At 37.6% G+C, this 24,176-nt stretch overlaps 1 protein-coding gene across 1 annotated transcript in view; it reads left to right on the top strand.

Annotated features, from left to right (window-relative positions):
- The window catches only part of DPYD (dihydropyrimidine dehydrogenase), a 337,889-nt gene that overhangs the window by 155,433 nt on the left and 158,280 nt on the right, over positions 1 to 24,176 (top strand). The window contains exons 9-13 of the mRNA XM_038144404.1: positions 1,218 to 1,325; positions 4,345 to 4,514; positions 5,257 to 5,467; positions 13,577 to 13,761; positions 21,103 to 21,318. Coding sequence (XP_038000332.1) covers positions 1,218 to 1,325; positions 4,345 to 4,514; positions 5,257 to 5,467; positions 13,577 to 13,761; positions 21,103 to 21,318 — 890 coding nt within the window. The remainder of the gene's footprint in view (positions 1 to 1,217; positions 1,326 to 4,344; positions 4,515 to 5,256; positions 5,468 to 13,576; positions 13,762 to 21,102; positions 21,319 to 24,176) is intronic.

Below are 24,176 nucleotides of genomic sequence, written 5' to 3'. Positions count from 1 at the left end.
AGTTTTGTTTTGCTTCACTGAAACTAATAAATCTAAAAAATGTATTTTATTTTTCTAGTATTATAGTAACTTCATTCAGAGTTCTACAGGTTTGAGGTAACTCATGAAAAAGTACTAAGTTTTCTCATTAGACAGTTCTGGTTGTATGCTGTGATGAGACAGATTTTTGTTGCTTCATTAATGGAAAAGACCCCAAACCTTCCCTATTTGGAAAAGTGCTCCTCCACGTGCAATTCTGCATTATTGTAGATGCTGAAATTGTGTTGTTAGGATTTTCCAGCCCTGTGTGTCTCACAGAGGAGTAATACTAGTCTGCTAACACCCATGCCTGAGAATGGAGGGAACACAGATTGCTTTGTATGCTCCTGTTCTTCCTGCTTGCTCTGAGGATGCCTCAGTGCTAGTATGTTTTCTTACAAAAGTTGTTGACATTTACTCCATTTCAGTATGTAATTATTAATTAGCATACTTTTGATAATATTATGGGGGTTTAGATGTAAATATGAAAGTTGAGAGTGTTGAAAATACCCTGATTGCATTTCCGTGAATGAAATGGCTGAACTGGTGTATCAGCTGGGCTAGGTTTTGGTGCTGTCCAACCATTCACACCAAATTAGATGATGTTCCTTGGTAACTGGAAGATGCTTTTTCCTGCTTTCTTTTAATGAAAGGTATTTGCTGCTATTAATAGTTTTGAAGTAAATCCTTGTCTGTATCCTATGGATTCTGTCTAAATGTGTGTTTTTGATAACTAGGAATGAATTTCAGCCAGTCAGGCCTTCAGGGTTTTGAGAAAATAATCAAGAATGGTAAAAAATGATGGCATACAAGTACTCAAAGATCAGACCTACAGCACTGCCTTTTCTCCTCCTCCCCTCATCAGTTAAGCTGTTTGTTACTGCCTCATTTGTATTACCTGCTTTTGCACCCTGTTCTCTCTAATCCCTTCCCCTGCATTTGTTTTGTTATGAGTTATACAAGTACACACATCGTCAAGGAACCTGATTTTCAAGTGCCTGTAGTATTAAACAATCACCAGTTACATAAGCTACAGACTACAAATGTGATCATTTGCAATATTATTTTGGAAACATCTAAGGGTTTGTGAAAGTGCTTGTATGGATGTTGTTTTTGAGAACATGTGTGTAATTCAAAATATATGTTGGTTGCTAAAATTTCCTCTGTAAATCTTATGTGCCATAAAATATCTATTTCAGGTTTGCCAGAACCAAACAGAGACACTATATTCCAAGGGCTGAGAATGAATCAAGGATTCTACACATCTAAAGACTTCTTACCTTTGGTAGCAATGGCAAGTAAACCAGGTGTGTGATACTATGTTCTTGTTGTAATTACATTAAATAACTCATTAGCAGTTATTATTATATCAAACTGTCTGGCTACTAAGCAGCACATCCAGTTACAAAGCACCTTCCACTGAATATGTCTGTCTGGGACAGGATTTTCTCTTGGTGAGTGGCAACCTCAGGAGCATGGTCAGGAAAGTTAGTCCCAGAGATTATAAACTGAATAATCATGTATACAAATCCAAACTTATGGCAAATAATTTCCCCTCATAAGTTGTATTTGTTATTTTGAATTATAGTCAAAAGATGACATAAGCTTCTCCTTTGTAAGAAGTATCATGATAAAAATAGTATATATAAGATGATGGGAAAAAAAAATCTGGTCTCAAAAAAGGTATTTCTGACTTATATAAGCAGCTGATTTGTAGATTGTTGATAAATTCTTTTACTTGATCCCAAGTCATGTGCTGCAGATTTTATAGACACATTTAAATCAGCACTAATTCTTTACCCAATGAACTTAGTCTAAGACTCAGGACAACAGGAGTATGGCAGGAATTAACAGGAAAGTGCTCAGTTCATAGGCACCAAATGCAGTCTTGTTTTATGGTTTCACATCTTTCTTTGAGCAGAGATAGCTGCATTTGCTCCCTATGGAGTACAGATGCTTTCAGTGTCCCTGAATATGAACGCATAAGCCCCAAATATGCGATTTCTATGCCACATTTCTTCATGGTCTAGATTCCCTGGACAAAAAAGAATGTACAGGTTTGGCTTTTCTTTACTTGGGACAGTACGTGGTATTTTACATATGACTTAATATAACTTGTTTTATCTACAAACTGATTTTTTAGCATCGTATAGGATTGCCTACTTATTTAGTAGACTTTTCTTGAAAAATTTTGAGAAATGTATATTCTATGGCAGATTATTCTGCTTATAAAAGTAATGTTTATTACCCCATTTGATGCAAAATATTTCAGAAGTGAAATTCTGCATCCTATCTGTCCCATCTCTTAGCTGTTTTCAACAAATGTTTATTTCTGTCTGTTTTCTTAAGTTCAAAGTAATCTTAAATGATTTGGGAGAAAAAGGGGAGCTTTTTGATTTTCTTTTTGAAGACAGAGATGTTTAAAATTAAAACAGATTGAGAATGTGCTGTGCAACACATTTGTAGATTAACAAAGGAAAAGTAAATTCTGCCAAACGAAACTCTCTTGAAGCAATTTGACTAAAAATACTTTGTAGAATTCTGAGAAGACGTAGCAGTTGTGTACTGTAAGTCACCTGCCTGCATGAGGATCTATATACTGTGATCTACATATTTCAAAATATTGCAAAGTACCCCTCTTGCTAAGCTAGGAAATATGATAATTTGTTTTTTCATATGAAGTCTACAGTGGGAAGAAGGATGAACTTTGAAGAACTAACCTTTTCTGATTGACAGTAATAGACAGGTCTTTGGTGTTGTCTGTTAATTAACATGGTCTCTTTTACTTAATTTTCCTAGGGTCTGTCTGTAGCTATAGCCACCTTTTGCTCTTTAAGGCATGGAATTATAAAATAAAATATTCACTTACTACATCCTACTCTATCCTCCTTTTTTCACTGTGACAGTTATCTAAATAATAGACATAATAGACTTATTCATGGTAAAATACATATTCTGCCTGCTTATTAATTCTGAATGCCACTTGTTAATACACTTTCCTCCAAAAGGATTTCCTCTTACAAATACATAGCTGTGAATTTACCTCAGGAGTGTGTTCCCAAGGGCAAAGCAGGCTGCTCTGACTGATCCCACCTAGACTCACACTCTAATGGCACTTGGAGCTGCTAGCCCCCTGCTTCATTTGTGCTTTTTCCACTGCTCAACTTGTATGGAGTATTAAGTTCACTAAAAATAAATGAGAAAAGTTTAGAGAGAATTTTAGACTAAGAATCCTGTTAAATAAATAGTCAATGGGATGCCACATCCATGGGCGGGTGGGGGAATTTCTCACTCTGCTTATATGTCTAAATGAAAAGGATTGTTTACTTCAATAATACTTGTGTTCCACAATTACATGTGAAAATCTGCTATAGTAGGATACTTGAGTTAAAGTACAATAGGTGAAGGCCAGCTTAGTGCCTCCTGACTGGAACTGTCCTGGACTCGGTGAGAATATAGCTTTGTATTATTCATGTCAATATTTTTCAAGTTATAACCATTTGCCTAATCAACAGTTAGTTGTATTTAAACATGTGATAAAGTGCAGTCTCATCCAGGGAACAGACACAGTTCAGTTTTACTTAACTATTTCTTGTCTAATTGAATCATTAAATACAAGCTGTAGATGAAAAACATATAATGTTGTCATTTTCTCCATGTAACTTTTTACAAATGATTAATAGAAAACTACTGTAGATTAAACATTTTCTTCCAGTAGAAGAACTAGAAATTCCTGTAACAATATTCTTTTCCTTCATGTTCAGCTGATGAATAGCCTCAGAGAATCACGTCACCACCAGAACAGTGTCAGTGCTTTATAGAAATCTGAGGGGACTGATGTTGGTATACTATTACACAAAACTCTAACTAACAACAACTGGTCATCTTTTTTTTTGTTGTTATTTTGTTCCATTTTGTTTCGTTGTTGTTTTTGTTTTGGTTTGGTTTGTTGTTTTTTTTTTTTTTTTAGCTGGGAGGATAATGAATCTGATGAGAGAGAAACTTACTTTTTGAATAAAAAGATCTCACAATTCTAGTTTCAATCTGACACAACCCACAATCCTACAAACATGTTGTCATTTGAATTCTTTCTCAATAGAAAGATGCAGCTGCTTAGAGTACTGACTATGAAATTATGTATATGAGCATATCTTAAAAGGGGGGATAAAACTGTCTTTCAGTGGAGCAGAATAATTTGATAGTGACACTCCATGCTTGGAAGCTGTAAGATGCAATTTTACACTGCTTTGAGTGCAAGTACCTTTTGAGCTGTCATGCAGAATTGGCTTCTCTACTTGAAAATGGGGCTTTCCTTTTATCTTTCAGGGATGTGTGCCTGTCACTCTCCGTTGCCACCAATCCATGGAACTGTGATTGTGCTGGGGGCAGGAGACACTGCTTTTGACTGTGCGACGTCTGCTCTGCGCTGCGGAGCCCGTCGCGTGTTCGTGGTCTTCAGGAAGGGATTCACTCATATCAGGGCTGTCCCAGAAGAGGTAAAATTGAATAGCAGCATTTCTGAGAAGGTATCTTAGGTACCAAAATCTTTCATAAAAGCCTGGGTAAATTTCTAAAAGCTGTCAATGTTTCTACTCATCCAATCATGCAGTGGGTCTTGAAAACAGTAAAATAAATGTAGCTTCATTTAGTAGCAGCCATGATAGAATCATGTCAGGTGGGATATTACATGTTCAAAAAAGTTGTGTAAATAGAGACAGTCAAATTCTGAAGACAATTGACTTAAGCAGTTTTACCATGGCAGAGATTCAGAAGATCCTTAAGTCTGGATTGTCACTCAGAAAACTGTTGCTTATACATGGTAGTCAGCATTTAATGAAATCTTAAAATCACAGTAAACACAAATCAGGGCATGGACTAAGTTGATACTAGGTCACTTCTTAAAAGACATAGATATTTATGTAAGAGAAATCTTTTGCCCTAAAAGAAGTTAAACATATTCAAAGTAATGGAAAAATAAAAAAATCTATTGGAGAAATAAGAAAATATGTTTGAGAAATATTTGCCTTTAAAGTTTACTTACTGCCACTGCTTGATTTGATAGCATGAGAGGCTCTGAAGCTGACAGTAAGATGACTGTCTGCATACTGGACAAGGCTGATTTCTGCTATAGTAGAATCCATGGTATCATCTTGAGTAAAAAAATGTTTCCTGGTTGGTTTATTTCCCATGAAAATGCAGCATGTTTAAGTTATATATTTTATTGCTTCTACTCTACAGATGGAACTTGCAAAAGAAGAGAAGTGTGAATTTCTGCCTTTCCTCTCTCCTCGGAAAGTTGTTCTTAAAGGTGGACAAATTGTTGCTATGGAATTTGTTCGAACTGAGCAAGACAGTGACGGAAACTGGAGAGAAGATGAGGATCAGGTTGTCCGTCTGAAAGCCAATGTGGTGATCAGTGCCTTCGGCTCCGTTTTAAGTGACGATAAAGGTAACCCTGACTAATGCAAATACAGATTGTTCTTTCAGCTGCATGTCCTGTCCTTTAACAGTTTTGTCAAATGGGTCTTCTGGAGGTTGCTCGGCTTGTGACTCCTGGTCCTCTTACAGGAGTTTGTCCCTCAGGTACACCTTTTAGAAAAAGACTTGGGGGTCTGGTAACTAAGCAGTTCTCTGCATATGGCTGTATAGAGCTGGAACTCAGCATTGAAGTACGATTCCTCAGCATATATTTTTCTTCTCAGTGCAAGTGGGATCTCAAATAAACTCTTGGGAATTTCTTCTGGTCTCATTAATTAACTCTAGAGAAACTCATTATGTTACATCTTTAAGCTGAACTGATCTGATCTCTGAAATATCCTTTTTTTTAACTTTGCAAATTAAACAGGCATTGAAACATTCATTATTCTGGTTCAGCTGGTCTGGGTATTACTTATTTCTTGTGCATATACAAGAGAACTGAGACGTCTCTCTTACACAATATTTCTTAGTTGCACTTTACAAGGTTTAGTCTTAAAACATAGCAATTACTTCATTCTGTATTAAAGATACAGAAATTGGCACATTGACATTTCAGAGATTGGGTGAATTGTCTCCATTTAGCAGAGAGATGAATGTTAATACAATTAAGAACATGAGAACTGAGCAGTGTTTAGACTGTTCTCCTCTGACACTCGGTTAGGTTTTAGGAGTCAGGCACATACATCGAATGTGCCTCAGAATAAAAAACACTGACTCAGCAGAAGACACACTGATAGAATGAGAAGGTCTTTGGCTTGGAGACGGTCATCTAGGTTAGCAGGTTCCGAAAGCCTTGGAGAACAATGTGCCTGCCTCTCCAGGGCATGGTCATGCCAGCCAATTAACCCATGCCACGTTGTCATGGTCTTGGGGTATAAATGCTCTGAAAGAGGACTTGGTGAGTGCCTCAGATTGCACATGATCAGAAAATTTGGAATTCAAAATTTCTTAGCATGATGTACTTTTGTGAATCTTTGCAATCAAGTAAAATCGTAAATGCTAAGTGATGAAGTAGGCTCTGAACCTGAATGATGTAGTCAGCACCCCCTGCTCAACATCCAGTTGTGTAGAATGGGTAAACATGCAACATGCAACCATGAGAAGAATCTAAACCCTCTCCTACAGTAAAAAGAAGGATCAGCCTGGTATTTTGAGGAACATGTGAAGTGAACACCAGGAGCAGTCCCATCTTGTGTGTGCTACTAATGCTTTGGGGCAGTTTCTTGCATCCTAGGCTGTTTCTAGACAGTGACTGCTCCCAGTTCATTACTCAGGGCTGCCTGCTGGCCTGCTGCTGCCTCCTGCTCTACAGGGCACAGTAGAGAACAGACTCCCATTCCTCTTGGAGCTGTATTGCTGTGGAAAGATTGTCATTTGTGTGGGTCATATTTCAGAGCTCAGTGTAACCTCCAGGATGCAAGAATAAGAGGATTTAAGGGTTTTTTTTTTTAAGAGATTCATTAACTACTCTGATGATGGTGTTGATTAACTGAGAATTTTGGCAAATTTTGTCGGTTCTGTTGGTAATTTTGCTTTTAAAACCCTGTGTTTAGGTTTTTTGGAAGGGTTTCTAGGTTTCTAGAATCTTATGTGGTAAATCAATATTAACCTATTCAGTCGATATATTTTGTTGTGATTCACAGACCCTGTGATACAGGAGTGATTCTGTTTTCTCCCACGTTAAAAATTACCTCAATTAAAAGATTGAACTTTGCTAAGCAGCCAGTAAGTACTGTGCCATAGTACTGTGCCAGTCTTGTATTTCCTAGGGCACATTCACAGTCTGAATTAATTGTTGAGAGGTTTTTAAATAGGAACATAAAATGGGAGGAGAACAGTCATGCAGTGAGCTGATCATGGGAGAATAGAGTCATTTACTTTGGGGGTGAGTAAAACACCTCAGTTTCATGCTGTATTCTGGGTGAAACTGCTGTTAGAAGAGCAATCAATAAAAAGGAAAAATGCAAGTCATTTGTTTTGGATGTTGTGAAAGTGAAAAGAAACTAGGACTTGAGTGCATGAAGTGCTCATTTTGAGCATACCATTTCAGTTGCTTTTAAGTCTTTTTTTTAAGCTGTCTTACTGAAAGTCAAATTTTGCTTTTCACCATTGAGCTGGAATACAATCCAATCAAAACTCCAGACTACTTCAGTGTACATAACAAAATTAAATGAATTAAAAAAAAAAACCACCAAAACATCATCTTAGTGTCTTGTTGAGCTTTTTTGTTTTCGTGGTTGATTGGTTTTTCTAAATGAAGTACACTTCTGTATTCAAGAGATGAAAATATTCAGGTATTCCCCATCAAAGGATGGAGATGAAAATACTTGAGGTACTCAAAAGTGGACAATGCAATGAGCAAACTGATTTGACTTGGAACTTGATCTAACTTTGAAGGGAATGAAATAGGTAACCTCCAGAGGGCCCTTCTGGTCTCAATTATTCTGTGACTGGGTGACTCAGGTGCAGGTTGAATAAACATGTTAATTGCTGCTCATACAAAGAGCTCTATCAATTGACCTAATTCGTAAGGCACCTCGGGGAACTGCAAATGCAGTATTGGTATGGGCTAAGATAGCAGGTTACATCCTGTAAAAACTGGTTCTACTGATAAAAGAATAAAGAAAATACTGTCAAAACCAGAGAGATTAAAATTAGACTTAACCCCAGTTCAGCAAAGTGTTCAGGGCAGCCTTGATGCTCATGTTGGAAAGTTTTGTAAGAAACCATAAGTGTGTGGTTGACTGAGCAGAAATAGCTCATAGGTTAGAAAGTTTTTTCTAGTCTGTTATTCTCAACAGGATGTTTCCTATTCTTGCGTGGTAACTATTAAATTTGCAACTTAGATTGCATGTGTTCACAATAGGTATTTAGTATTTTTTGTTTTGTTAAAATAAAATGCTGGTTGTGTTTTTAAGCAACAGTTCTAGTGGGTATTCATCCTCCCATTAGAAATCATATAAATGCATCACTTACTTTTAAAAATTGACTCTTAGTTTGATTTTATGCTCCTGGAGTTGCTTATAGATGAAATGGGGGAGTTGCCTTCTAGACTGTTTTAAGGTTACCATTTTACTAAAACCCGTAAAAAAACAGCCCAACCAATTGCTCAAATCCAACTACTGCAGATGAAGTAAGAAAGATGTTTTGCTTCTTCTTGAAGAAAAATTTTTTTGCAAGTACAAGCGGCTTTAATTTAACTGCAAGCTTACCAGAGCCTTCAAGCCATTGTAACTGACTCACAAAAATAAAGAGCTGTGAGAGGAATTTTGTACTTTTCCTTTGGTTTTTGCTTTTTTGCTTAGTTTGTTATTTTTGAGGCTTAGAGTGTGCTAGTGAATTACTGAAATATCTTCTGTCACCATTCCTAGTTGCAACTACTCAACATGTACACTTGCAATTCTGTGTGCTCCCTCACACTGCGTTCAGCCTCTACATCCTACTTAACACCAGTCCCATTGGTTTTAAAGTTTGAACTTTGAATAAACCTTTTCTGATCTATTTCATTCTGATAAGCAAAAGGAACAATACCTTAGGACTGCAAAATTTTGTAACAAATGCCTTTGTTTGGATTGATTTTCATGAATTTACAATGAAAACCATGAAGAAAGGATGGAAAATAGTACTCAAAATGCACTACAAAATTCAGTGCAGAGCAAAGGACTAAGCCAGGATAGGGGGCTGGCAACCTAAGTTTAGTTCGACACTCTGTTAGCAGGCAGATGTAAGGAGAAAGTATTCACATGTAACCAGACCACTGAATCTTAGCATGAAAATGTCTGTTTTATTTTCTTGGAACAGCAAAAAAGAGAAATGAAAAAATATCCAAGCAAAATCCAAGTAGCACTTTAAAAAAAATTCTAGTAGTAAGTTATTTGTGAACCAAAATATGTTTTATGAAGATGTTGCTAGTAGCTAGCTATTTCATCATTGACTGAAGGGCAAAACTTTATTTCCTACTTCCAGGAATCAGTCACAACTTTCAGATATTTTGCTTTTACACTTAGCACAATTGTCATCTTTCTTGGAAACTGCAGCAGCAAAACCCAACCTTACTGCTCCCCTAGAATAGTTCAACATACAGTAAAGATAACTTTTCCCAAGTTGTTTACAATTTTATACTTTAACCCACTCCTAGTTAATTTTTATGTCTACAATTTGAGAAGTATTTGCTAGGGCACAAAGAAAAAAAAATTGCAGAGCTCTGACCTCATAAATGAAAAAGATTTCAGTTTTCCTTTGATCAGATATAGAACTCCAAATGGCACAGAAACCTGGAGTTCTGGAACTTGGGAGGACTGTTGAGTTTCTTCATAGAGCCTCCTCAGATAGCTGGGTAACTTTGACATCAGAGCACCGAAGCCTTGACTATCTAATGAAAGAGTAAAGGGCAGGGGGGAGGCTGTGATACTCCAGCTGGGAATGCCCTGGCATCTGCCTGCTAGCACAGCATCTGCCTCACATCAACAGGCTTTGAGGCTCCAGAGTTGTAAAAAAAATTGTCATATAAAACTGAAATTTAAATATGTTCAAAAGATTCCTATTGAAATAGATAGGAGTTTTCCTGCTGAGTCATTTGGAACAGGATTTTTCTCCACAAATAGGTTTACTCAACAACTTTGGGTGCAGCAGTTCCATGTTCTGAAATCATTACCCATTCCCAATATCAAAAAGTGGCTTCATGATGATTTCTAAAGCCCTGTTTACTTAGGGCAGAAATTCTACTTGACACACATCAGACACTTCTGCTTGTTGGTGACAGACAGAAAGCAAAGTCAGTAGCAGCCTGCAGCAGAACCCTCTCCCACTGTAACTGGACCCAGCTTTATCCAGCCAAACCACTTTTTAATCCTGTTCAGGACAGTAGTGGGGTAGAGAAGGTTGAAAGCATGATTGTGCCTTTTTTTATTTCCTGGGCATTTAGACTGAGCAGTGTCTGCAGTTAATCTGTTAGTGCATGTGACAGCTGTAGTTATACATTTCAGATTAAGAAAGTTACTGTATATTTGTATTTTTTAGAAGTAAGCTACTATTCACTTTAAAGGAATTCTGTAAGATGGATATCAAAAATAACATTAATGAGCTACTAAAGCTAAAATTATAGGAACTTACCAAATTGGTTAAACATAAAAACCATTAAACTGTTTATTGAAGCTTCACAGATATACTGCAGCTAATGAGCATTTCTGCTATTTAAATAAGCCCAAATTGAACACACATTACATAGATGCATAATTAGTCATGGCAGTCACACAGAGACTCACTTTTAAAGCTTTATTTGAGGAATCTTTTCCATTTGATTTGTTTCGTTAATTAAAATATTTTTTCTGTATTCACTTATATTTTAATATTGTTTTTGCAAATGTTATAATTTGCTGCTGTGTTTCCATTTGTGTTTGTTTGCTCTATGAATATAGCAAATTTGGAAAATATATTCAGCACTGTCCTTTTGTTTGGTGTTGTGTTAGCATCACTTGATAGTGGTAGAATAATTAAATTGTATATTGTGTTTCATCCAGAAGGATCTTTTCAAATGATATATAATATCTCACTAGGCTGGGGGGGAGATGGCAGCACAAACACAGAGTAATAGTTTGAATTTTCCATAGAAAAGATATGTTAGTTTTAAATTTAGAAGACTGAAACTGAGAGGGTGAACGTTTTTAAAGATACCTTTTACCTCTGTCCCAAATCATGCCCCAAACATTAAATATCTGGTTTGCTTGTTGTTCAGTGTCCAACAGCAATTCAGAGAACCAATAGTTCAAGCTCACATTTAGCTCTTGGGCTCTCTCTCACCCTTGCAGGGGCAGAGAAGGGACTTCTCTTTCTGAAGACAAAAGTTCTCCCCTGCTTTGTGCAGGTGGTCTGGGAGGTGCTCTCTTCAGCATCCCAGCTGCACCAAGTATCAGATCCAAATTGTGAGGATGTTAGGAGCTCTTATATAAAATGCTTTTGAACCATGCACTTTTTTTATATAACCTAAATCTTGGAGATTCTAAGAAAGAAATATATAGCAGTTGGATACCCTGTCAACCTTGCCACCAGGGAAATGTTCTTTCTTGATTTTAAAAATACTGATCAGGCAGACAAATCCCCAGGCCTGGAGAGATGTTTCAGGTGAAGATATGTTGAGCATTCTTCACACTCAAAAAGCTTTTGGTATAATTATATCCAGACGGCTATTTTAGAACAAAGCAATTCAAAGAGATTTGAGCAAAGTAATAGATACAGGATAACAGAAGTAATACCCTATTTTTCCACAAGATGAAATAAGTAGTCAGAACTCCCAGTTTTACATAATTTCTCTTGAAAAACTACATTTTCGACAGCATGTTGTCCTCGGGCACCTTTACTGTGTTTCAGTCCTGTCTCAGACAGAAGTCATCTATTAAATCCCCACTACCAAATCCTGCAGCACCAAGTTTTCCTCTGTTTTTTCCAAACATGTCTTTACAAGCCTGTACATATTTAACTTATGAGAGCCGTCTAGACCACATGCTGAGATGGTACCACTGGATGCAATAAGTTATACTATATATGACAAATATAAGATGATCAAAAGCTTTCTTGAATTACAGACAGTCTGAGGCACAGAGAGAAAGTTAATGTATTGATTTCTGAAGGATTTTTGATAAAACTGCTATCAGCCAACTCTTTCCTTTAAAAAACCCCACACAAACAGAAAAAGCCCAAACCCAAACAAACCAAACCCCTCATTTTCCAGATGAAAAATGTCTCAGTCTGAAGGTTGTGTTCCATGTGATCTTTCAGCAATTTAGATATTTTTACAGGACATAATTTCTGAAGTTTTTGAGTTTGTTGCTGCCCAAATACTATTTTTGTCAATTTAAGCCACGTGTATATGCCAGGTGGGAGAGACTGTGCAGGCAACAGGTCTTGAAGATAAATTGAATACTTCTGGTAGAAAATCTGCTACAGGCTTTCAGCTTAGAACTGACTTCTCTGACTCAGGCTTCTGAACAAGTTGCAAAAAATCCTTTGAATTTGAGTCCTCTGGATATGCTTGTAAATGCCAAGGTTGAGGAGGAGAGTGTAGGTGGGACAAATAGGTGACAATGTTTGTGCCTTGCTTCCTGTTTAATTATTTTGCCCCTGATTATACATAGCCTCCACTTTGAAATACATTCTAATATATGACTTGGAAGTGAAAGGAGACACAGAGCCTTGGGTGAAAATCCCATCACTGTGATGTGTGGGAAAGCTATGTTTGAAGCTTGCTCTGTACAGAGGCGTGTGCTGGGACAATACCATGGCTTTGCCCTTTGTGTTGGAGAAGTCTTCATCTTAAACTGGCAGGTTTCTCTGTTACATTTATGACAGTGCAACTACATCAGCCTAATTGACCTTGGCAATCTGCATCTGCCAGTGGTGTGTCCCTGAGGGACATTGCAATTTTAAACCACATTTTATTGCAGCCTGTTTGGTTGTTGCAGACAAAGCTTATAGCCCCTCCTGTTTTGATAGATGCCATCAAAATTTGCTAGAACTATTTATTGAAAAGAATATTCTCTTAATGAAGATACTTTGAAGTGCATTGTGAATATAGTAATTTAATAAATATTAACAGAATATTCTGGGCATTTATGTGTATTTAATGTGTATTAATTTTAATGACATTTATATAATGCCAAGCAGTATAAAAATATTTTTTAATTTTCAAATTCATATTATTTTCAGGAAAATAATATTTCATGTGAAAAATGCCTATATGTGCTGTTTCCTAACAGCATGAAAAAGATTAAGTTCTCTTAATACACGCTCTAAAATAAATTCAGAAGTTGTAGTGAAAAGATACAAAAGATACTGTCTTCTTCTAACCATTTGATTTTGATTGTGGTTTTATGGTTTTATTCGTAATATGTGTAACAAGTTTTGAAGTGAGCATTTCTTCCAGGATGTTCAGAGTTTAAATATTAAGTCAGGATGGCTTTGACTTTAATGAGAGGTATCTTTCTCAGCATTGAATTTTCTTATTGTTTTCAGCATATATTTGACAGATTTTAGCAATAGTTTTTTCTTTCTTTTATTAACATATTTGTCATTTATTTAATTACAGTCAGAGAGGCCATGGCACCTATCAAGTTTAACAGATGGGGTCTCCCTGAAGTAGACCCAGAAACGATGCAAACAAGTGAGCCCTGGGTGTTTGCAGGGGGTGACATTGGTGGTCTGGCCAACACTACAGTGGAATCTGTGAACGATGGCAAACAAGCTTCCTGGTACATGCACAGATACATCCAGGTGACTTCTTCAAAAGTATTTTTCTCTTTCCCTGTTTTATCTGCTTTTAGATGCTTTGAAAAATATTTTCATTGCGGTTTTGATTAATTATACAAATTTTGAGAAGTAATACCTAGATTATCTGGTGATTAGAACATTGCAGATTCATTCATCTTGGATCACATATTAGAGTTTGGGTAGATGAACTCGGCTTTCTTACATTATCTTAACACTAAAATTCAAGCAATGTTTTCTTGGCCCCAGCTCTGAATTCCACTCAAGGGTAGTAAGCCTCCCTGCACAACAGACACTGCAAGCAGAAGCCCTAATTGGGTAATTGGGGAAAAGGAGTGAGCTCCAGAAGTATTAAAAAGTAAAATCTTCCAGTAGTGCATAAAGTAAAAATTAACTACTGCCAATGTTCTTACCTGGGGAAGAGATTTTTAGTTTACTAACAGTTTACAGAGTGCTCAGGTTATCTACACTGGAACCCGAGTTTGCTCCGATGAGACTGATAAACTGGATACAAGAGCTTGACAAAAACTAAACATTAAACAGCAGCAGCAGCAAATAATTCAAAGGAGAATCTACCTGAGAAACGTAATATATACAGACTCGAAAAACCTGGTATCCACATGTTTGGTTACCTTTGGTTCTCCTTGCATGTTGCTGACTCTGCCCTAATTTTTCTAGTAGATGAGCACAAAGTCTAGAGGAGCTGAATAGAAACCTCCCGAGACAGAGACACCGCCTCAGCCTGGAGAACCAACTGACAAAAAGTGTGTTTGTAGTGCAGGGAACTTTTAAGAAACATGATACGTGATTCATTCTCCCACATAAAGAGATTTGAACAACTGAAGTTGGGACTGTAACAGCTCAATGTCTTTCTCCCCCATCCATCTGCTCAAAGCCTCTCTGATTGCATGTTTGTGCAATTTCGTGCTGTTGGGGTCTGATTTCACTTCCTAAAAATACTTCAACTGAAAGCTTGTTGTTAGTATCTGTGCATATTTTTTCGCACTTGTTCTAAAGCACTGTTTGTGTCCTGCCTTCTTAGACCCTATGAAAATGCTGAGTGTGAAACATCTTTAATCCCTGACCTGCTTGCGTAATTTCTCAATGCACAGTGATTTTGGGTAACTGTGGTAGGGGGGAGAAGGTATCTCCTCCTTTTTGTCTCCTTATTCAACCTCTTAGAAATACAGACAACCCTCCTTTATCATGTTGCTTCCTCCACAAAGCTTTTTTTTTTTTTTTTTTTTTCCCCTCTGGAGTGTATTTAATACTTTGGAAAAAAAAACTGAATAGTCATGGCTTGAGAATTAGAATTTTAAATCAAGCAGACTTGTGATATTAGAGCATTTCTGTTACCCTTTGCAGGTTTCAAGGCAGCTTATTCAACCTTACAGTCTCACCAGGAAGCTAATGGGAAAGCCTTACAGCAATCTTCACAGGAAAGTCTCCAAATGTCAAGTGTCACCTTTCCAGCTGTTAGATGAATGGGTTGCCCAAGGGCATTTATTTGGATGTACAGCCCTTGTAAAATCTGGTTGCTGTGGTGCAAAATGCTGTAATTTGGCAATTTACTTCACCAGACTTTGGAGCCAGTAGAAAATTTAGTGCCTGGAGGAGTTTGTTTTTAAAAAAGTTGTTTAGAGAGGGATAAGAGAAGGATTGTATTATCCTACTGTTTATAGGGACAGGTGTGTGCACGTGTGCCTGCCTTTGTGCTCATGTGTGTGTGCATGAACTCAGTTCACAGCTGAGCTGGATTCTGGAAACTTCCAAAAGCAAATGAAAAAATACCCTTGCACACCACCTTACTTTCTCTCTGCTGTGAGATTCTAAAGCAGGCAACCATCAACCATCCTGTGAACTGAGTGTCTGAATCAAGTACACATCAAATTTTAAATAAATACATAGATACTGTCTATGTTTCAATTAAGGAGTAGGTAGCCATTTCCAAAATCACTGACTATCTCAGCACCAGGATCTATAAATGATACAGTCAGTCTTCATTAAAATAAAACTTTTACATAGGATTTCTCAACTAGTCCAAGCCAATGTCAAAGAGTGTAACTCAAACCTACCATCCTGACTACTTGCAGAATGCAGTGTTTGAACAGCACGCTGCTTGTATCCCAACCTACTCCAGGCAAAAGGCTAAGGGAGCAGATGGGGCTGATATGTGCCCTGAAACTCCAGTCACTGCAAGCCCTGGCACGTGGTCAAGTCAGGCGTGAGATCCAGACTCCAGGACTCTTCAGCAGAAATGCCTTATGTTCAATACTGAGAGTTATTTACAGAAGCTTCTTGGCTGCTCTTATGCTGGAAACTTTCCATCATTAGTTGCCTAAATATCTCCTGCCTCTTAACATATTCCTCCCACTATATGAGGCATAGGTTCATCTCAAAAATTGTTGCCTGCAGCTGTGTCAGGTTAGTTTCTATAAACATGACCGGTCAAAGCCTAACTAGGGATAGCTGTAGTAGAACCTGTTAGGAAATACAGTCAGTCTTCCTAGAACCATTCCTTGCAAGTCTTTAGAGATCCAAACAGAATCAGCCCAATTCATGCGACTTTCTACTACTCACATTTTCTCACAATTCAACCTTCTTTTGTTATTCCATGAATGACATAAAAATTTCAATTAAATAATCTTAGTGATTTATTTAGTTTGGGGATTGTAAGCCTTCACTTTTGTCCAATGGTGATGATCCTGTTCAGAAGCAATAAATGGCTTCTGTTCTCTTCTCGGCCTCAGTTACCATTCATTTCTTTTTGATCAGTGAATGGATTTAATAGTATAATAGTTATATTCAGGGTAACTCACAATTATTGCAGGACTGACTTTTAATTTTCTATGCCTATCTTGAGAGCAAAGACAGTTCCAGTATTTTTGTCTTGGATGACTGTGCCAGTCCTAATGCTTCACTCCTGCTCTATTCATGCACTTACCTGTGGGCTATTTTCCCATATATGACAGTCAAGCTACCATCTTCTTCTCACTAAAATCCCTCTTTAAAAGTGACCTTTTTTTCTAAATCACAGTAAGTTTTCATTTATTTAAATCTATTTTCTTCTTTACTGTAGCCTTCCACTGTGGAAGTTTCTTTTATATTTTTCCTAGACTGAAATGTACATGATACATTTAGAGAATAGAGGCCTAGATCCCAACTGATATAAATTGCACTTCACTAAGACATTATTCAAGATGAATTTTGAGCTCATCACAGTGTTATTTTGAACCACTATTGTATATTTTCTATTTTTTCTTTACCTATGCTGTCAGAAAATATATGGGCTTTGTCTCTGAAGAGTATGGTGTTGATTCTTTATCAAGATCGACCATTCTCATATATTTCTTGAGCATGCCTTATACATTATTGAGCATGAATATACATTATTTCATAATCAATATCAGTCAATTGAGAGGTTCCCAGGAAGCTTGAATTTGAAGCCATTAGTTATGTTGTCTGTTTCTTTTCAGGATAACTGCAGGAAAAAATGAATGTTCCTTTGTTTAACTAGAACAACGTATGAAACACTAGCAAGCAACAAAAAAAGCACCATTTGCAAAAAGGTGAATTAAAGGCAGGTTCAGGAAGCCTAGTAATTTAGTTGCTTGCTCCTGAACAGGCAATATGTCTGTTACAGAAAGAGAAAGCCAGAAAGGAGCAGAGAAAATCCCTCTCAAATGAACAGAGCCCTGAGCAAACCTGCTGTAGCAAGGATGCTGGACAAGATAGTCCCCACGTGTCCTTCCAACCACAACCATTCAGAGATTGTATGAAATAATATAAACATATTTATCACCAAGTTAATTAATGGAGAGAGGATAGCAGAAGCAAGGGAGAAAAGACACGTTTTAAGATCAGACTTCAAAAGGGAGAAAGCCAGAGTAAGATGGAAGTATTCAGGAAAACTCTTCCAGGCACTAGGACTTGTGGAGAAGGTTCTCTGTGAAAAATAACAGTAATACAACTACTTGCTTTCACAGTCTATCTTTGTTAAAGGCCAGAAAATGTAGTTAGACCATATCATTCTGGTTAGGAATTTTCTCCATCTAAAGAAAATTAATGTCAAAAATTGCATCAGGTCTAAAGCTGAGTTCCTGTGTCTCAGACCTGTACTGCAGCTCGTGTGCTTTGGCCTTCAGGCCAGTCGTATACCCTGTTCAGGGTGAAGTAGACCCACTGCTTGCAGTGTGCTGGGGATTTTTCACCACCCTGTTCTGGTCTCCAAGAAATTGTCATGATTGGAAGAAGTACCTGCAATATTGGTAGCTCAGCTGGTTGGCATCAAATTAAGAGGAAGAATGGACTACACTTTTGTCCTCTGCTTCTGAAAATCAAGAGAAGAGTTATTATAAATAAACTCTTGCCTGCAGGCTTTCTTTTCCTATTTGTTTGTGCAATGTCAGGGAAATCCTTCATTCCATCATAAAGATGATTTCACTTTCAAGAAGCTATATACCATTTTTGTTTGCCAAAAATTTTTCTTTATGGAAAGTAATGCATCAAGGCTGATAAAATATATTTATTTTATAAGCATTGGGCTGAAAGGAAAGAAACAGCAAAAAACAAAGTGATAGGAAGGAGGGAGATAAATCTCCAAAGATGTATTACCACTGACTGCTGAACCTTCAGCTGCATCCTGCCCCTCTGTGTTTTTAGATACTTGGTTTATTCCATTGAAACCTTTTGTATTTCTCCCCCTGCCACCTCTGCTTGGGTCACTTCATCATTAGCAAACCATTAGGCAAATATTGTGGGGCCTGAGTGCGTGTGGGTGGAATTCTTTGTTGTTCTGCTTTTTGGAAGGGAAGTAAGGCAGGAGAAATGAGCCCCTATACATAGTTTGGGAGGTGGCTTTAGACTGGTTTGAATGATGGCATGCAGGAGGCAAGGCCTATTCCTACGTTTACTACATGGGTAATTTTCAACCATGTGCTTCAAAAGTCTTTCACTGCTTCGGTGCTTTTTTCTTTTTTCTTGTATAGGATGTATTTTCTGTTTTACCACAGAAAGTTTGCTAAGAATCACTTTCAAGCAGTGTTCATTTTAGGTGAGAGAACAATTTTTCAGAGATTTAATTGTCCTGCTTAGGCAAAGAAACAGTACAATGGAACTTCAGCTTCATATTCAGCACTCTCTTCCTATTTGTCTATAGCAAATTATATTTACAGTTGTACGAGCTGTGAATTGTTTGTGATCAATCCTCAGGCTGAAGTGTATTCACAGAGAACATTTGAACGATTCTAAATAGCAAATTAATTCAAAGTAGAAAATTGGATTTATTGCTCACATGTGCACAAAGAGTGGCGTTGACCAAACAATTTTCCTTAAATCTTTCTTTGATGTCATTCTGTAAGAATGAAAATCAAAGATTTTTTGGTAAGAGTTCAGTATATCAGTGTTGATTTCAGCAGATTTCCCCACTTTCAGGTATGTAGGAGACAAAAGTGCTTGCATTTAAAAAATGCTTTAATTTGAATTGTGTGATCCAGAATTTTCTGGTTTGGCATTGCAAACAACATTTTGCAGTTGAAATATTAGTTAAGAAAAACAAAAAAAAAAAAGGTTCAAAGGATGAAATCAAACTCAAAGTAATAAAAGGATAAAAAGACATTCATTTTCCCCCTCTTTTTTTTATTTTAAAAATTTTTAAATTTTTTCAAATTTGCCAGTTAACAAAAGCTTTTGAGATGTAGAATGCCAGGCTGTTTGGTTTTGGAAGAACTCAGAATTCTCCTGGTGTAGAAAAATAGCCCTGTGGGGTATGACATGGAGGAAGCAGTGAGCACTCAGCAAGGAAGAAATGGGGCATGTTTGGCTTTTTATGAAGTGTAACTGCTCTGGTCTCCAGCTGAGAGAGGTCATGATACTGAGGCGAGTTTGGTCCCAGGTGTTAGGGATCTTTAGAAATTAGCTTTTCTCAAGATGTCCACCATTAGGGACCCATTCAGGTTCGCATCATTCAGGCTAGGACAATTCCACTACTTTCAGTGCTTTTAAGCCGTCAGAAAATTTGGCCCCAAAATGTGTCCTCTTTGAAGATTCAAAGATCTGGGGTCAGAATATTGTGAGGGGAATCCACACAATCCCAAAACAAAACAGGTATGAGGTCTCAGGTTTTAAACCAGCCTAGGAAACAAAAGGCACTAAAAAGGACAAAAAACTCCTCATCCCATCTGTGCCTTTTTAGTTTTCACAGGTAAAAAATGATTAAATAAGTTCCCTTAAAAAAAAAAAATCAAAAAACCCGAAAGGCAGCAATTTCTGAGTGGCTGAGGTTTTTAGTCTGCTACTGAAAGTCTTCTCCAAACTTCAAGTACTTTTTGTCCTGTTGAAAAAAGTCTTTTTAAAGGTAGAAGAAACTGCTGTGCTCTTAGCTGTGACTTATGAGGAACACAGACAGTGTAGGGCTTCTCTGTTTTAAAAGTTCCTGCTTTGTTTCTTTGTGATTTTATTGAGTCAACCATTTGAGTGAACAAAGATTTAAATTCTACCCACTACAGCCTGATCAGGATGCTGTTCAGTGTCTGTACATGGAAAAAGCTTTTCTCTCTGCAATTTTTATATTATTAGATTCAACATATACATTGAATGCTTTTCACTGACTCTTCAGAGTAAAGACTCTTTCAAATCAAAACAAAAGTGACTGTGGTGGCGCAGCTGTAATGTGTATGATGTTTTTGGTGTCAATCAGACACTAACTTTTTTCAGTCTTGAAGTATATTCATTCTACTACAATTAAATATAAACCCAACACTAGTTTTGCATAGGTATGCCATTGTGTAGGCTGTATAAAAATCTTTCTAAGTGGGAGAAAAAGATTCAAAGGTTCAGAATACATAGAGTTAGGGCTGAGTGATCCTCCCCATGATACTTTCCCTCAATTTTCACAATTTCTTATACTTCTAATAGATTGGCACCTGAGAAGAGAACTGGGAAGGGTCTGTCTGCATACACTGGGTTTTTTCAATCTCACTGTTACTGACTGCAGTAGGGAATAGAGATGGCTCTTTAGAAAGGCTGAACAAACCTTTGGACTTAATCAGGCTTATCAGTACAGGATGTAAAGTAACTTTTTCTTCATTATTTTTGTAACTGTTGATGTTATTTCCAGCATAGCATAGTATTTCAGTATTTCAGCATGAAGACTGTGCTGAAGATGTTACATAGGTGAATGTTTGCATGTTTTGCTAATATGCAAGTCTGAACACAAAATATAGTACTTGAACTTTGGGTTATTATATATTAATTCTTCACTTATCAGGATCATTAATAAATTATATAAAAATAGATCAGAAAAAAAATTTCAGTGGTTTAGTGTTATTGTTTATATTTTTTTTACAGTCCTTATATGGTGTTGCAGTTTCTACTGTTCCAGAGCTACCTCTCTTCTACACTCCTATAGATTTGGTGGATATCAGTGTAGAAATGGCTGGACTGAAGTTTCCAAATCCTTTTGGCCTTGCCAGTGCAACCCCTGCTACTAGTTCTTCAATGATTCGAAGAGCATTTGAAGCTGGATGGGGCTTTGCTGTCACTAAAACATTCTCCCTGGATAAGGTGAGGAAATATTTTAATATTTTTTAATATTTTATGTGTATTTTGCATGTAACCATATCTTTGTATAATTGAAAAATCTGAATCTGTGGGGATTGGTTCTGTTATATCCAACTAGCATAAAATAGCAGGGAGTGGTTATGATGCATTGTGTAGTTCAGCTAGCCTGTGAGCTTTCCACAGTGCAGTGACACAACTCCTGGTTCTGTTTGTTGTTACATTCTTCCCTTGTATTGCCCCAACTTCTAATATTAGTCAACAATTAAGTGAAAAAAACCCCGTTTTCTTAAAATACTGCACTGAAAATGTTTTCTGTGTAGGATCAGAATGTAAAGGGAATGAGTAACAGCTTTGTCACATAACTCATGAAAGGCAGATTCTGTGCCAGAGGCTGAACTGGAGGTGCAGTTGCAATGTGATCATGTGGCTGCAAGGGGGAGGCTGGGTGGGAAGTGGAAGAGAAGGATGGAGGCAGCATAAAACTAAGCCTATGGAGAGAACACCACAGTAACATCAACCTTCAGTAACGTGTAGTGGAGGAAGAATGAGTTAGAATTAAGTCTTGAAGCTATGGCTCAGTGTGGCACCTTATGAAAAGCATTTTGTGTAGTTTTAAGTGTGTAATTGCTTGTTTGAATTCAGGAGAATTGCAACTTCTTCTTGCTACATTCAAAATGGTAAAGTGAGACTGAGCAAGAAGTTTAGAGAGTAAAAGAAAATAACAGCTTTGATAAACAGATCACAGAGAAAAGAAACAGGTTTTGAGCTGAGATGTAAATATGGTTTGATTTGTGGAAAGAGGAAGAAAAGGTGAATCCTTGAACATAGGCCTGAGTAACAGTGTGAGTAATAGGCATATATTGTCAACCAGTAACATAGAGTAGTGTGGGCTGAAGAAAGCTTTTGAATTTAATTTGGATACAAGGGTGTTTTATTCGTGGTTCGGGGGGGTGGGGGGGAATATACGAGGGTACTGATGGATGGAGCAGAACAGAGGAGCTGGATTTGTTCCTCTTCCACCTTTCCATGGGTAAGTGCCATAGGTGAATTAACTATAGTGGGTGCCCCTATAGTATGGGGAAGGTCAAGAATAAAATGCTGCATTGCTGCAGAATACTGTAAAATATGTCAGGCTGGATTCTGCTGTCTCTTACACCTGAGGTAGCCCTGAGGAAGTAAGTGTTCATCTGGATTGCAGTGGAGATTCCAATCTACTTCCCAGGGCTTCTTATGAAAACACTTTTTAGGACATAAATGTCATTCAAGTATGTTTACAACTGACTTACATGTATAAGATACCATCAGCTGTAATTATTCAGTGCCTAGGCTACAGCCAACCCATAGCAAGTACTGAGATTTACTTTTTTATCAGTTTTATTGCTGGTATGCTGGCAGTCCTGGCAGACTGCACGTTGATTACTGTGCATCTCGAGAGCTAAACAGACACAGGCTGAGTTCCAGCTTGGGTGGGAGTTCAGGAGGAAAGACATGCATGTTGTAGGAAGTGATGTTGGTGCTATACTAAGCAGCAGACTCTGAGTCATTTTTGAAATGGTGACTGCAAAGTGTTCCACTGGATGCCATGCTCTGGAGGTGTGACTGAGATGAAGATCTTTCAAATTTTTTTTAAAGTATTTGTTGCAATAAGATATTGCAGGTATTATTTAAGTTGGTAAGTTCAGAAAACTGTTATCTAGTGAATTCTAGTTCAGTGATTGTTATTTCTGCTTAAGCTTCCTTCTAATATTCTGATACTGAATCGTGTTGTGTCGAGTACAACTGTGTCCCACTCAAGTGCTGCCTAGTTTTTCTGTTGTTGTGTTCTTCCTAGTACTGCACTTCTTACAGGTGTATTTGTGGCATGATCTGAGATGCTTGGCTGAGAGGTGCTGCAGAAGCAAAATTACTTTTATTTATCAGAGTAACATGGTACTTAATACTTAAAAAATAACTATTTCAAATGGGAAGAAAAGCTCAGTAGGGTACCACAGTTCTTATATGAACTGAGTATTATGGAAAGACTGCTCTTGTTGATTTAATGCTAGAACAAGTTGTTGGTAGAGAGTTTGAAATATTATAGGTTGCCATAATGTGCTGATTTTTTTTTTTTTTTTTGCTAATTTACCTTCTGATTATGTAGACATAAATCTTGTACAGTTTTCAGCAGGGAGCAGAATGCTCTCTTGGTCTGTGGCTCCAACGGTGGGGATTTCAGACTGAGCTGTCCTGCACTGTCAGCTAGTCAAAGCAAACCACACAGCAGGATCAAGAGTAAAGCTTTCCTGATCTAAGCCTGCGGAGTTGGTGGGAGGAGGGGGAGCAGCTCCCCAGACAGTACAGTTCCCAAGAGTGGAAGAGCTTCTGGGAAGGGAGAGAGCTTGCTAGACATAGTTTTTGGCAGCTGAAGCTTTTCCACTTCAGCATTGATTGTATGTGGTGCAAGTAGGATTCTGTGTTCTTCCCTTGTCTACTCATTTTACCTGTCCTGGTAAGGCTTAACTGATGGGCTTCCTTGTGATTTGCCAAGCATAACCTGCCTCTGTGGCCATGGGGAACTTAGCAGCAGTGGAAATTCTCCCTTTTCCAGAACCAATGACTGAATTTGCCACTGTGTTCAGACACTGATAGGGGAAACCAGTGAATTCCCTGTTTACCATGGGCATCCTTTGGCACTTCAGGGAAAGGGACTGATGCAGGCTAAATATGAGTGACATGTAGGTAGTGAAAAGCATTTACAGCCCAATCACAAATTTCCATGCATTAACTGTGGTGTGATGGAATAAGGTCAGAGAGAAAAGCATGATAAATCTTGGAAGAAGGGGATACAAGGATAGAGATAAAAGGGACTCAGGCTGAAGAGC

This window comes from Motacilla alba, chromosome 8, assembly GCF_015832195.1.
Source record: "Motacilla alba alba isolate MOTALB_02 chromosome 8, Motacilla_alba_V1.0_pri, whole genome shotgun sequence".
Lineage (NCBI taxonomy): Eukaryota > Metazoa > Chordata > Aves > Passeriformes > Motacillidae > Motacilla > Motacilla alba.
Note: the sequence above shows the minus strand (reverse complement) of the source record. Positions and strands in the feature narration are given on the sequence as shown.